Source organism: Psilocybe cubensis, chromosome 6 (assembly GCF_017499595.1).
Source record: "Psilocybe cubensis strain MGC-MH-2018 chromosome 6, whole genome shotgun sequence".
Lineage (NCBI taxonomy): Eukaryota > Fungi > Basidiomycota > Agaricomycetes > Agaricales > Agrocybaceae > Psilocybe > Psilocybe cubensis.
In genome coordinates this window covers 3,208,119-3,220,136 of record NC_063004.1, presented here as the reverse complement: position 1 = coordinate 3,220,136, position 12,018 = coordinate 3,208,119, and the positions used below count along the sequence as shown (strand labels likewise).

The following is a 12,018-nucleotide window of genomic DNA, read 5'->3' as shown; positions in this document are numbered from 1 at the left end:
TTTATTTATAAATTCAAGAAATAATTAATACAAATGTCCGCTGGCGGCAACATACTCAAATCAAAAGAGAGACTTGCAATGGTAAGTGTCCTCTAGAGTGGAACTCCTTGATCGGCCACAGGCGGCGGAAGCCCGTTTCCAACCATTACACGGGTTCCCGCGCTCGTAACATCGTCGATAGTCACGAAAATAAATGCTGTTCATCCAGTGTGAAAGAGATAGGAGAGAAAATATGATCAAAGAATTAGCGAACTGTCCTACATGCCACCATACGGCTATTAAAGGAGACATCGGCTTACCAGGACCTGGTGGGTAAATCTTGTTGTTTGGAGGACTGAGAATGGAGAGCGATTTACGATTGGGCGAGAGAGTGGCTTCCATGAAGACAAGGCGGGAGCTTGAATGGAAAGCGTGCGAGGAGAAGCCAAGGTCCATGAGGGCCACTGGCAATTCGATGTCAGCCAAATGTCACAGGAAAGGGTAAAAACAATTTTAAAAAGAGTTTAAAGAGCCGTGGCACTCAATGTAGACACACGATTGGCGTGTCTGAGCTACCAGAAAACGTGGCCAGCGTTTTAGAATAAGAGGGGCGTACCTTTGATGGAAGATGCCGGGAGATGTTGAGGCACATCGACGTCGATGGTGAAGCGCTTGTTGAAAGCAATTTTGCTGGGAACGTTAGAGAGAACGGGGCGGGCCTCAGACATGAATGGCGGGTTGAGATATTCAACGCGGAATTCACTGTAGGTTCCATACAAGATTATGCACGACAAATGTCAAAGAACAGACGACATATCAGCACCCTACAAACGCAGAAACGGAAAAGAAAAATCGCACGAACGTTCCAAATTTAGTTCCATTCACTACCTCGCCATTGGGGTTTGACCCGGCAATGAGAATGTTACTGTGAGACCCGGACGAGAATACATTAGTGTCAATTTTTAGGACAGATGACAGCATGAGTTCGTATTCTCACCCATTAGGTGTTAGACTGGCGACGGAGTGGTACAACCGAGCAATGTCCGTGGTGGGCATTCCCTTGTTGCTAATTCGCTTGCCTAGAGGGGCGCTGGGTGTGTAGATTGAGGGGGTGAATCTGAGAAGGTGTGGTCAGTAACCACGAAGGAAGCAACAACATTATCTGGGGCTTTAGAACGATCTCTGTCAGCCACAGCAAGCAAAAACACACTTACGCAGGGTGGTCGGCGTTGGACTGGTTCCCTACAGCATCGGGGACAGTTCCGAATGCAGCGTAGCCGGTCTTGCCTCCATTTACGATCAATACCTCTCCATTGGGCAACAAAATCATCTCAGGCATAATTCTAGGCTCAAGCATGTGCTCAACCTCCCAGCCTTTCTTGATACCCTCAGGAGTTATGGTCATCCTACTGCACTGACTGGTCGCTGGGTCCTGTGACGATAGATTTGCGGGTTGGATTTGGTCGCTTGTAGTTGTTCCACCACAAACCAGGACTTCAGGAGTAAAATCGGGCGGGGAAAGAGGGAGAAGAGTGGCAGTTCCATCGAAAGGATTTGTCACGCGCACTTTGTTAGGGATGTCGGGCAGGATTGTTTCAGTATTCTGTTCAATGTCATATATGATGGTTTGATTATTCGCGATCATCAATACGCGACCATCGGGAAGGAGGAAAGCTCTGCAATCATGACGGTAAGTCAATTTGTTTGGTCTGGAAAATCGTTAACCATATCTTACCTTGGGAAAAGATTGGCAGGTAGACTCCTTTCAAGGAAGGCAGATGGTCGAGGAACTCCGCCATCTTTTGGGGGGAAGAATTCAAAGTTGTTGACTGGGTCTACGTTGTAAAACGGTGTGCGCTCGTGAATTCCTCCGACAATCATCTAACATCAATTCAGCGGCTGTAGAGAGCTTATGCAAAATAAGGTCATACCAAAGAGCCGTCGGGAATCCTCAGACTAGAAGGGTACCATCTTGTCTCTGCAAGATGAAGGTTTTCTGGGTCTTCGAAGAGGGTGCAATTATTGCCTGCGGGGTCGGCGCAGGGCTCAAACAAACGAATAGCCATACGGCCATCAACCGCCGCACTAATAACGGGGATGTGTCCACCAACACTGACCTAAAAAGGCAGACCTCAGCGTCTATCTCTTATCAAACTCGTCATCTTCGCGAAAAAATACGTGCCATAGTGCCGTTACTCAGGAACCCTCCCGATGCACAGAAAGTGTCCGATTTCACATCCAAAGCGGTTGCGGTGTTGGTTTCAATGTTCCACAAAGCACCCCATGCGGGATGATCGTTGATCGTGAGTGGGTCATTGGTTGCACGGTCGAAGAAAATGGCCAGCGTTGGTGACACAAATATCGCTTCGAGAGCTAAGACACCTGAAGTTCCGTTCTGAACAAAATTCCAGCCTGCACCAGCGACTGAGCCGGCGGTCAGGGCGAGTGAAAGAAGCGCATGCGTGTTTCGCATTATGGTCTCCCAATGTATTGGGTCTGCTTTGAGGCCTGAAAAACAGGTTAGGGAGGCAGCCCTGTGGCTTGTGGTGGTTTTATACTCACCTATTCATTAACTATGAAGCGAACGTGAGTACCTTCAATGATGAAACGAGCGTCCGATGAGAAAGTATAGGCGCAGCCAAGACCAAAAACAAACAGTGCTGCGTTTTACTTTGAAGTTGCCCCATGAAGTTGAAAATTTCTCGGAGAGTATATCTATAGATGGTGATGGATTCCTGCTATAAGTGGAGCTTCCCGGGAATGGCACTTCCCGAAGGCGAGCTCATGACAGAATCCATGAGAATTGAGACAAGGAGGTTAAATATTGAGTCATGCCGTCCATATACTCTAATCGAATTGTTCTTTGATTCCCATGAAGTTGAAACAGTCTTCTCGTGTCGACCTTTCGAGGGAGGACTTGCGATGTACAGTAAGCAGCGATTTGAACAATGACGGGTAGATCGAAGACAACTTGTGCTATATCAATCAATAACACGGAAATGAGGTCCAAACCTGGATCACAGGTCGTAGAACTATCCGCAGATATAGATCCGTTCGAGACAAGAACTTGCGACAAGTCCCAGCTTAACCTTCGACCAGCAGCTTTGCCATTCATAGTTCTCCATGGCGACCATTCAAATGTTTAAAAAGTAAAAGAGCGAATAGAATTAAAAAATTCACCTTCCGCACCAAGATATGTGAAGTTCTGGAAAACAACAGAGACTCGACTATAACCGTATCGCACCTACAAGCCGTATTCCACCATTCCACAAAAATATCACATCGGTTCTGCAGTTCCAGAAAGAGGGAAAAATCTTCAGCCAAACCATCCAATGCTGCAATACAGAGGAAATTTCAAAGACAATTCGAAATACAAGGAGAGATAAGCTAACCATTCGGAGAAGCAGACAGACGCACGAACAAGCAAACACACCTTGTGAATAACATTCTTTAATTTGCTAGCGACCTCCCGGGGCATCCAGTCGTCTGGTTATTGAAACCCTGTCACCTAGCCCCACATTTTTGACAACCAACGAGTCCCTAATCAGCAGGGATCCGTAGTCTGAGCTTGAAGCGCCCCGTTTCTTGTCGCCCCGCACATAGTGAACAGATTTCAGGTAAAAAGCATGTGGTTTTGATTTGGTTTTGAATCAGTTCAGTGTACCGTGTTGCACCGAAGGGTAACGGTTTGCATGACGCTTACGTAACGTCTATCATATGACTGGTATGACACCCGTGACTGAAGGGCGACTCTCGGCGATGACTCCCTTGCTTTTGAATTATCCATGACTTAGATCATCTGTCCTTCTCTTTATCGTTGCCTTAGTACATTGTACCTACTTTACCCTCGTTGGTTTCGCTCAAAATACCAGAAACTCAGTCAGAAAGTTCACTTCAGCAGATAACTTACCCCGATCATCCCACTGTCAACAGTCTGCCATTGCCACTGTTCCTTTGCTGTTCCTTGCTTCAGGGAATATATTCAATATGTCTAGCACGATGCTCGCTCGAGGCCTACGCTCATCTCTTTACCTGTCAATGAAACATTACCCACCTCATAGAAGTTTAAATGCTACACGGCCTGCGAAATATTTTTCATCAGTGCACACCATATCCAATCCTACACCTCGGTTCCATCGTTTCTCCGGCCTTCAGGTCGCCTTATCAGTACTCATTAGCGCCTCACTAGGGTTTGGAACAGCTGTTTATCTTACAGACTCCCCTTATTTGAAGTCGGAGACCCCACAGTTTGGATCCTCGGACGATATTCAGAATGCAATTTCAGATTTGAAAAAAATATTTGGAGCAGGAAGTAAAGTATCCACTGACCCTGATGACCTTCATGACCATGGATTCTCAGCAAATGATCATCACCCGGGTAGGTTATAAGATAAAGTTTCCGGAAACTGCCACTAAACATACACTTAGGCATGAGGCACAGTGTCGTTGTATATCCTGAATCTACTGAGGATGTCGTGAAGATTGTCAACATAGCGACAAAGTACCGGGTACCAATTACTGCATATTCTGGGGCCACAAGTCTGGAAGGCCATTATCGTGGAGTAGGTCAACATTCAATGATGCTGCCTAAATTTATAACTTTTCTTTAGCACAGCACTGGGGGGATATGTGTTGATATGGGGAACATGGATCATATTATCGAAATCAACGGTTCGTCTCCGCATCTCAAAATACGACACTGATCCTATTTTCGATACAGAGAAAGACGGTGACCTTGTCTGTCAACCGGGAGTGAGGTGGATGGATATAAATGAGACTCTTCGCGAAAAGGGTAATTTTCATGTCCACTGTGTTACGCTTTCGGCTGACTTGCGTCGCTAGGAATCCCTCTCTTTTTCCCAGTGAGCAGCTTGTATTTGTATCAGGTCTCTATATTGACAATCAAAGATCGATCCTGCCCCAGGGGCAACCATAGGCGGCATGTTGAGCACGGGTTGTTCAGGAAGTATGTTCTGCCCAACTGAACATGTTCATTGAGGCTGAAATCAAGTTCAGCGAACGCAGTTAGATATGGAACCGCCAAAGGAGAATGGTTCCTCAACGTTGTAAGTCTGTATTATGGGCCCGTGGCAATAAGATTCACGACCAATAGACGGTGGTACTGCCATCTGGAGAAGTGATTAAAACACGACAACGTTCTCGAAAGTCTTCAGCAGGGTTTGATACCACCAAACTGTTTATCGGCGCTGAGGGGACTCTCGGCATAATCACTGAAGGTAATTTTCTATTTATCATCTAAACATACGTTCAAGCAGATACAGTTTGCCATGCCAGTGACTATTCGACTGGCGCCAGTCTTGCCAACGACCGTTGCTGTTGTTCATTTCCCGAATGTACAGAAAGCCACTGAAGCCGTCATGGATGTGATGCAGGCTGGCGTTGGTATACGTAGGTCCTTTATCACACTGCTTTCATACCTCCCTCTGATTGCGTCTTATAGAATGCGTCGAGTTGGTGGATGATGTCTTTATGTCCGCTATCAACAAATTCGGAATGTCCAAAAAGGTTTACCCCGAAAAAGACAGCCTGTTTTTCAAGTTCCAGGGCCCAGCTACCATCGGCTCTGCTTCTCCATCAGCGTCCGCCTCCCTGCGTGAAACCGCGGAGATCGTGAAGAAAATAACTGAGAAACACGGTGGGACGGGATTCCGCCTTGCGCGCGATGCTAATGAAGCAGACGAACTTTGGGCTGACAGGAAGAATGCGCACTATGCTGGACTTGCACTGGTAGACGGCAGCAAAGGCTGGCCGACTGACGTTTGGTAGGGTTTTTCATCGGTTGCTATTCCATCATTGCTAATAAATGACTATACCTCCTCTTTTTAGCGTCCCTGTGTCGAAGCTCCCACAACTGGTGTATGAAACCAAACAAGACATCAAGAACGCAGGCCTTGTGTCTACGATTGTCGGGCACGTTGGGGACGGCAATTTCCATGCATTGATTCTGTTCAAAACGGATGAAGAGATGGAGCGCGCAAAAGAGCTGGTGCACCGGATGGTCAAGCGCGCGATTGCGCTGGATGGGACTTGTATGCACAAGCCCACTTAATTGACTTCTTTTGTAAGCAATGCTGAGGTAGATGCCTTCTTTCAGGTACCGGAGAGCATGGGGTAGGTATTGGAAAGAAAGAATATCTCATAGGAGAGCTCGGCGAAGGGACAGTTCAGCTTATGAAAACAATCAAGAAGACAATAGACCCCCTTGGGATTTTCAATCCAGGAAAGGTGAGTATTCTCGGATGTGCTTAGGATTGCGCTGACTCCGTGCAATTTGTTAGCTATATCCCGACGATGTTACAAGTTCCACACAGAAAACGTCCAAAGAGTAGGAAGGGTCAGAGTAGCTTGCACGCGCCGCATGTGTTTAGACCACGTCGATATGTAGTGCCTTGTTGACTCTTCTGGATAATTTCATATAATGGGGTCGACTGACAGGCATAAGCCAGCTCACCTAAGTCCTTAACGCCTTAACGCCTGTTTTTGCAAGCGCTGTTGGGCCTGTGTGGATACCCTAGTGCGTCTCGCACCACAGTGGGGTTAAGTGTATACGATAAACCTAGCGAGACAAGCCTGTCGATGCGCCGCCTTTCTACAAAAATGCGAAAGTCGAACGTTCGTTTTTTGGCTGATCGCTAGCAACGTAGAAAATACAAAACGATCTTCTAGTACTCCAAAAACACTAGAATATCGAAAAGAAATGAAGAAAAAAAAATCAAGCAACAGGAACCTGCTCTCTGGTATCCTGCTTGGGCTGCTGCTGGGCCTGTTGGCCGGCGCGGGTAATGGTGACGCCCAGGGCCTGCGTGCGCACGGCGAGCTGGCGAGTCTTTTCAATGACGGATTGATACACGGGCAGAGCTGGACGGTTGATCTCGATAACATTCTGCAAGACGAAGGATCAGAAGATGCGTTAATGCCACGGTAATAGTATAGAGTCCAAACCTTCTCCAAATCGATTTTGGCGTCAGCACCCATGCGTGTCTCTCGGATGAGGTTGACGATCCACTTTTCACCCTCCTCCTGTGACAGGTTAAGGCGTTCAGAGAGATTACTGTCAAATCATAAGTCACAGAGTGATGAGTCGAAGAGTCAAAAGCGTACGCAATGTCAATCTTTTGGTGAATTCTGCAATAAGCCTCGCTGATAAGATATCGGGCATTATCCAAGAATTCTTCCTTGAATTCGTTCAAGAAGAAATCGTTTCCAACAACCTCCTCAGCCAGCGTCAATTCCCGCTGCGCAGCCTCAAAGTCGAACTCGATATACAATTCCTTGAGGAAAGAAGTTACTGGGTCGTTGTACTGGTACTCCTCAGTCTGAATGACCTTCACTACCTCCCTGATGGCATGACGAACACGGGATGACAGCGGTGTAGCCGCAGCTCCACCGACAGCTACACCGGCTGCGGCCTTGCGCGAAAGGATGGCGGCAGCGGCGAGATAGCGCAAGATCCATGGACACGACGTTTGAATGGTGTTGAGGTAAGTGGGTGAGAGGAATGTTTCGAGAAGAAGAGTTCGGCCTTCTGGGTGGTTGAAATACACGAAGAGTGACCAGTGAGCGAGCCATGTACGAGAGTGCAACTGCCCGAGAGCTGGTTCGGGTATGTTAAGGAGCGATGCGGGGCTTCGTGAATCGATAGCATCACGCAGGGTGTTGAGTTCTTCGAGAGCAACGTCCCATCGACCGGTGAGGATATCCGAGGCAAGCTTGCCCCAGTGCGCTGATGTGTTAAGGTCATTGTCGGTGGAGAGCACACGGAAGTGATATAGGTAGTCTGCAGCACCGCTGTAGTTTCCGTATGAGTACTGGAACTGGCCAAAGTTGTACAATGCAGTGATTTGTTCCAAGGTGAGCTGCAGGAGGTTTTAGTTTACATGTGATGGTATGATGCGATAACGACGCACGTTGTAGTTGTCCTTTAGGTACTGCAAGTTCTGATTCTTGTCCTGTCGCAAAGCCTGTGCTACATCAGGGTTTTCGATAACATCCAATACGGCCTGAGCCTCTTGTTGCAACCTCTCGTTGGTAGAAACAGCATTGGTTCGCTTTTCATCGAACTCTAGGATCCGATCCAACATTAGTTCTTTCAATAAATTGAAGCATGTAGCAAGTATTCCTCACCTGAAGGGATCTCTTTTCCTGGATAAATCTGCCGGAATAGTGACACAGCATAGTCGAACATGTTGGTGCCCTTGGCTAATTCATATTGGGCGAGTTGGACTTGTTCCGCTGGAAATAAGGTAATTTCTGCAAGATGGGCTAAGAGAGGAAAGGACAGATGTCTGTCGAGATATGGAATAATGGTCTTCGATAAGTCGTATTCGGCCATCGTCGTCGTCGTCGGGCACGTCCAAGGAGCGACGCCGACGACGGCCAGGCAAATTTTGAGACACAGCCACAAATATTCCCACAGTCCAACATTATCAACAGTACCAACCATACCTTTGCTTTTCATGCCCATTTTTCCATGTTCGTTTCCAGTGAATCCTGTATTGTCTTGGTTAGTGGCTTGAAGTAATGTTTATGACCTCTAGCGGCAGGTAGTTGCAATTAGGTCCTTCCTTTGTCTAGAGAGCTGCAGAGAGCACAACTTTGGCACAACTCTAAACTTGACTCATGAGGCGGTTAAATGACGAGCAGTTAGGACATCAAAATCACATAAATTTCGTACAAGCTATAGTACATCGAAGGTCATAAAAGGAATAATTTCACTTAGATTGAGTTCACAGCTTTCTCCGCCTCGATGATACTTCCTCGCTTTTCGTCCCCTGACTCACTATCACTTTCCCTTCTGATTCCGTCATTTGCCTCATTTTGAACCATCTCGCCGCGTCCACCTCCCTCTTCAAATGCAGTCTTTGCTTTCTCGAAGTGTGATCCATGGTTCCTACGTATCTGTGCGTCAATTACTTGGTCCAAAGTCGTTATTTCGATGAAACATACTCAGGGCCTATGATTGTGATGATCAGTGTAAATGCAGCGACGACGCCAATCAAAATTCCTTGAACCTGGTGCGGGGTCCTTGCATCAACAAATGAATTAACGAGCACAGCGAAATGCCTACCGTTGCATAATCTGGGACATCAGTAGGCGTCCCGTTCTTGATGATCGTGGTTCGCAAGTTATCACCGCCAGCTAAATCGCGTCGATCAGTCTCTGCATGAAATGGAGAAACATTACACGCACTGGCTTCAATTTGGGCCGAGGCGGAGGAGACCATCTGGTAAATAAACCAAGGCATTAAATCATGAGAACATGTCAAGGTGTGAAAACTCATTACATTTCCGAGCTGATAGGCAACGCCAGGGAAGGTTGCTCTGAATGCTGGAGGTGACATCTCAGCCAATTGAATGGGAATCTAGAATTTATTTATTTTCAGCAAAAATGATGCGTGTTCATCCGATAACAGTGACCTACCACACCCCATGCACCCTGGACTCCGAATTGGATGCAGAAGGCTCCTGCGGAGAGAGCACTGAAGGTGGACGGTAAAATCCACAGAGGGATAAAAGCTACGAATGTTAATATCGGAGAAACGGAGTGGCCTAAAATAGTTTGCGAAGTGGTACATACCACCAATGAGAAGTAAATGAATACTGGTCAATAAAGGTATCAGCATTCCAAGTATGGAAACAGATGAAGGAAGATGAATCGTTGAAGAAGGGGGGCGGAGCATAATGAATTGGACTGTCAAAGAAATAATCAAGAGCACATACACAATTGTTAACCTCCTTCCGATATACTGGCTCAACCATCCGGCAAAGACGCCACCCCTAAAAGTTTTAATAAGACACAGATGCCAATACACCATTTGCAAATGGAAAACTTACGCAACCGCGCCCTAATGAAAGTGTCAGTGATCAACTTCAATGCCAGCTGGCTTTAAACACACTTACACAGTTGCCAATGATGGTCGCAACAGTTGCGTCATGTGAGGTGAATCCTTTGGAGGCAGTAAGGTATGTGGGATAAAGATCCTATAAAACCTAATTTAGAACACCGTTATTGGCGACAATGTGAGAGCAGGTACCTGAGATCCGTGAGATAGGAAGTTGAACCCTGAAAGTGGTGTCAGTCAAGCTAGAAACTTAGGGACAAGCATATTTATGGAAGTCAAGGAACTCAATGCCTAAAAAATCAAGAGGCACAGGAAGCATCGCGGAACGATACATTCCTACAGAAATAATCGTAGTATGCGAACGCACCTGTCATGAGGAGGACGGAATAGATACACAAGAGCCAATGCCTCTTCAGCATCTCCTTCGTCTCGTGTATGAATATCTTGGTCTTCTTTGAGGTATCTCTACCGCTTGCCATATCAGCAGCTTTCGCTCGCAAGAAAACCTCACTCTCCGGCAGCAACATGCGAATGAAGGCGGCGAAAAGAGAGATTCCTGATGCAGTCCAGAATAAACTGCGCCATGATGCACTGACTTCGGGTACAAGGAAAAGATTGATCACTGCTGCAATCAAATAGCCAACGGCGTATCCTTCTTGAAGGAAGCCGCTCGCGATACCACGAGCTTCAACTGGGAGGTTCTCAAGTGCGGTCGAAGCGGCCAATCCCCAGATCCCCCCCATTCCAATTCCGAACAATGACCTGAGAGCGAGGAACTGTCTGAATGTCTGAACGAATCCTGCTCCAAGTTCAAGAATTGCGACGAGAATAAGATTCCAGATAAGGGGCCATTTACGCCCGTATCGATCAGAAAGAATGCCGAAGATAGCCTAGTAGTCAGTGTGAATTATGCATGTTTTATTAACGCCATCGTGAGATCGGATGGAACGTACTGCGCCAACCGAGCGGAAAAGCAAGGTCAAGGTGATAGCTGTCGTCTATTAAAGTCGAACAGGATATATCAGCTGGAACAACTGTGGAGCTGCAGCAGCAACGTACGATATCGTGGGTGTCTCTGTTAAACTGAGTCTGGAGATGCGTTACACTCAGAGATACGGAGAAGAAATCAATTGAATCGCAAGTCCACGCAAGCCACCTGTTAATTATCAGTACATAGTGGCTCACAACATTGTTCGCTGGAATGAAGCTGCACACGGAACATACCCAGAGAAGAAGAGTGCCCATTGAACCCATGTCAGCTCTCTTAGAACCGTCAGCAACGGTCGTGCTCCAGCTCTTGTCTCCCTTCTGGGGACGATGTTGCGCAAGAAATATGGAGCCATGAGTGATCCTGGGCGAAGGAGCAAAGGGGTCCCTGATTGAAAGTTCCACGGAATGGCCTTATAACCTTTCAATTTGCCCTTACCTCACAACTGTCTAAATATGACAGCGTTCCATCGGATAACGGCGAAAAAGCTATTTTAATCATTGTATACTATCTCGTGAGCGGTTCATTAGCTTTTCGTGTGCGCGCTGTCCATATCTCTGTCCAAATGTTCCCATCGATCCCCATGGATCAAGGTTATTAGAATAAGCCTTGTACGTCGGAATCGTATATATCCCTTCGTCAGACCATCAGACGTAATTTTTGAGTCAGTAGATACGGACTCATTATTTATTGTGGATCTACCGAACACCGCTTCCCCACTTTCATGGGGAAATCCTTGGGATACGCCATATGTTTATTTTTAAACTGACACATGAGAATTTTGCGGCTTGGCACTCACGGAGGCGGAACTTTGGGGTGGTTTCTGAAGCTCTCGCTTCGGTCATTCAGGCACAAACTCACATATAGCTTCGCCGGAAGGATCTGTCAAGGGTACATACCTATGCCATATGTCCTGGGTACATTGGGATATGTCCTACGGAAGCTCACTATCTTTGCTTTGATTTGACTCCTTCTAGTAAGCACTTGCAATGTTCTCTGTAAAAAATTATATTGGAATGATTACTACTACAAGACACTATTGGGAGCTTTCAATTTATTTGTGTTTTGGCTTGGTTCCGGTCACCTCAGTCTGATTTAAAATGACTATTTCATTAATGATGATACAGTAGTCAACATTTTTTATGATTTTATTATTGGATCTTCTATAATCAGACCAGTTATGCATATT

At 46.5% G+C, this 12,018-nt stretch overlaps 4 protein-coding genes across 4 annotated transcripts; 1 reads left to right on the top strand and 3 right to left on the bottom strand.

The window, feature by feature from the left end:
• Positions 1 to 92: 92 nt before the first annotated feature.
• Positions 93 to 2,452, bottom strand: JR316_0007497 (Aldehyde oxidase GLOX; the record flags this gene model as incomplete). The annotated part of the gene is made up of 9 exons (XM_047893238.1): positions 93 to 196; positions 300 to 443; positions 596 to 741; positions 842 to 904; positions 977 to 1,096; positions 1,194 to 1,655; positions 1,715 to 1,860; positions 1,911 to 2,096; positions 2,162 to 2,452. The coding sequence occupies 9 exons, from the start codon at positions 2,450 to 2,452 to the stop codon at positions 93 to 95; spliced, it is 1,662 nt and encodes a 553-aa protein (XP_047748520.1).
• A 1,526-nt stretch (positions 2,453 to 3,978) lies between these two features.
• Positions 3,979 to 6,329, top strand: JR316_0007496 (D-lactate dehydrogenase [cytochrome], mitochondrial; the record flags this gene model as incomplete). Its single annotated transcript, XM_047893237.1, has 13 exons — positions 3,979 to 4,357; positions 4,408 to 4,541; positions 4,590 to 4,650; positions 4,700 to 4,771; positions 4,822 to 4,841; positions 4,888 to 4,945; positions 4,996 to 5,045; positions 5,093 to 5,216; positions 5,275 to 5,388; positions 5,441 to 5,762; positions 5,827 to 6,029; positions 6,095 to 6,225; positions 6,279 to 6,329. The coding sequence occupies 13 exons, from the start codon at positions 3,979 to 3,981 to the stop codon at positions 6,327 to 6,329; spliced, it is 1,719 nt and encodes a 572-aa protein (XP_047748519.1).
• A 383-nt stretch (positions 6,330 to 6,712) lies between these two features.
• JR316_0007495 (Eukaryotic translation initiation factor 3 subunit E) lies at positions 6,713 to 8,332 on the bottom strand (the record flags this gene model as incomplete). Its single annotated transcript, XM_047893236.1, has 5 exons — positions 6,713 to 6,883; positions 6,943 to 7,051; positions 7,102 to 7,856; positions 7,908 to 8,062; positions 8,125 to 8,332. The coding sequence occupies 5 exons, from the start codon at positions 8,330 to 8,332 to the stop codon at positions 6,713 to 6,715; spliced, it is 1,398 nt and encodes a 465-aa protein (XP_047748518.1).
• Positions 8,333 to 8,715: 383 nt separating this feature from the next.
• Positions 8,716 to 11,184, bottom strand: JR316_0007494 (Carboxylic acid transporter protein-like protein; the record flags this gene model as incomplete). Its single annotated transcript, XM_047893235.1, has 13 exons — positions 8,716 to 8,898; positions 9,068 to 9,138; positions 9,190 to 9,223; positions 9,284 to 9,361; positions 9,421 to 9,515; positions 9,577 to 9,599; positions 9,720 to 9,776; positions 9,892 to 9,980; positions 10,034 to 10,062; positions 10,209 to 10,731; positions 10,795 to 10,839; positions 10,901 to 10,997; positions 11,066 to 11,184. 13 exons carry the CDS (start codon positions 11,182 to 11,184, stop codon positions 8,716 to 8,718), a joined length of 1,443 nt encoding a protein of 480 aa, XP_047748517.1.
• Positions 11,185 to 12,018: the final 834 nt, after the last annotated feature.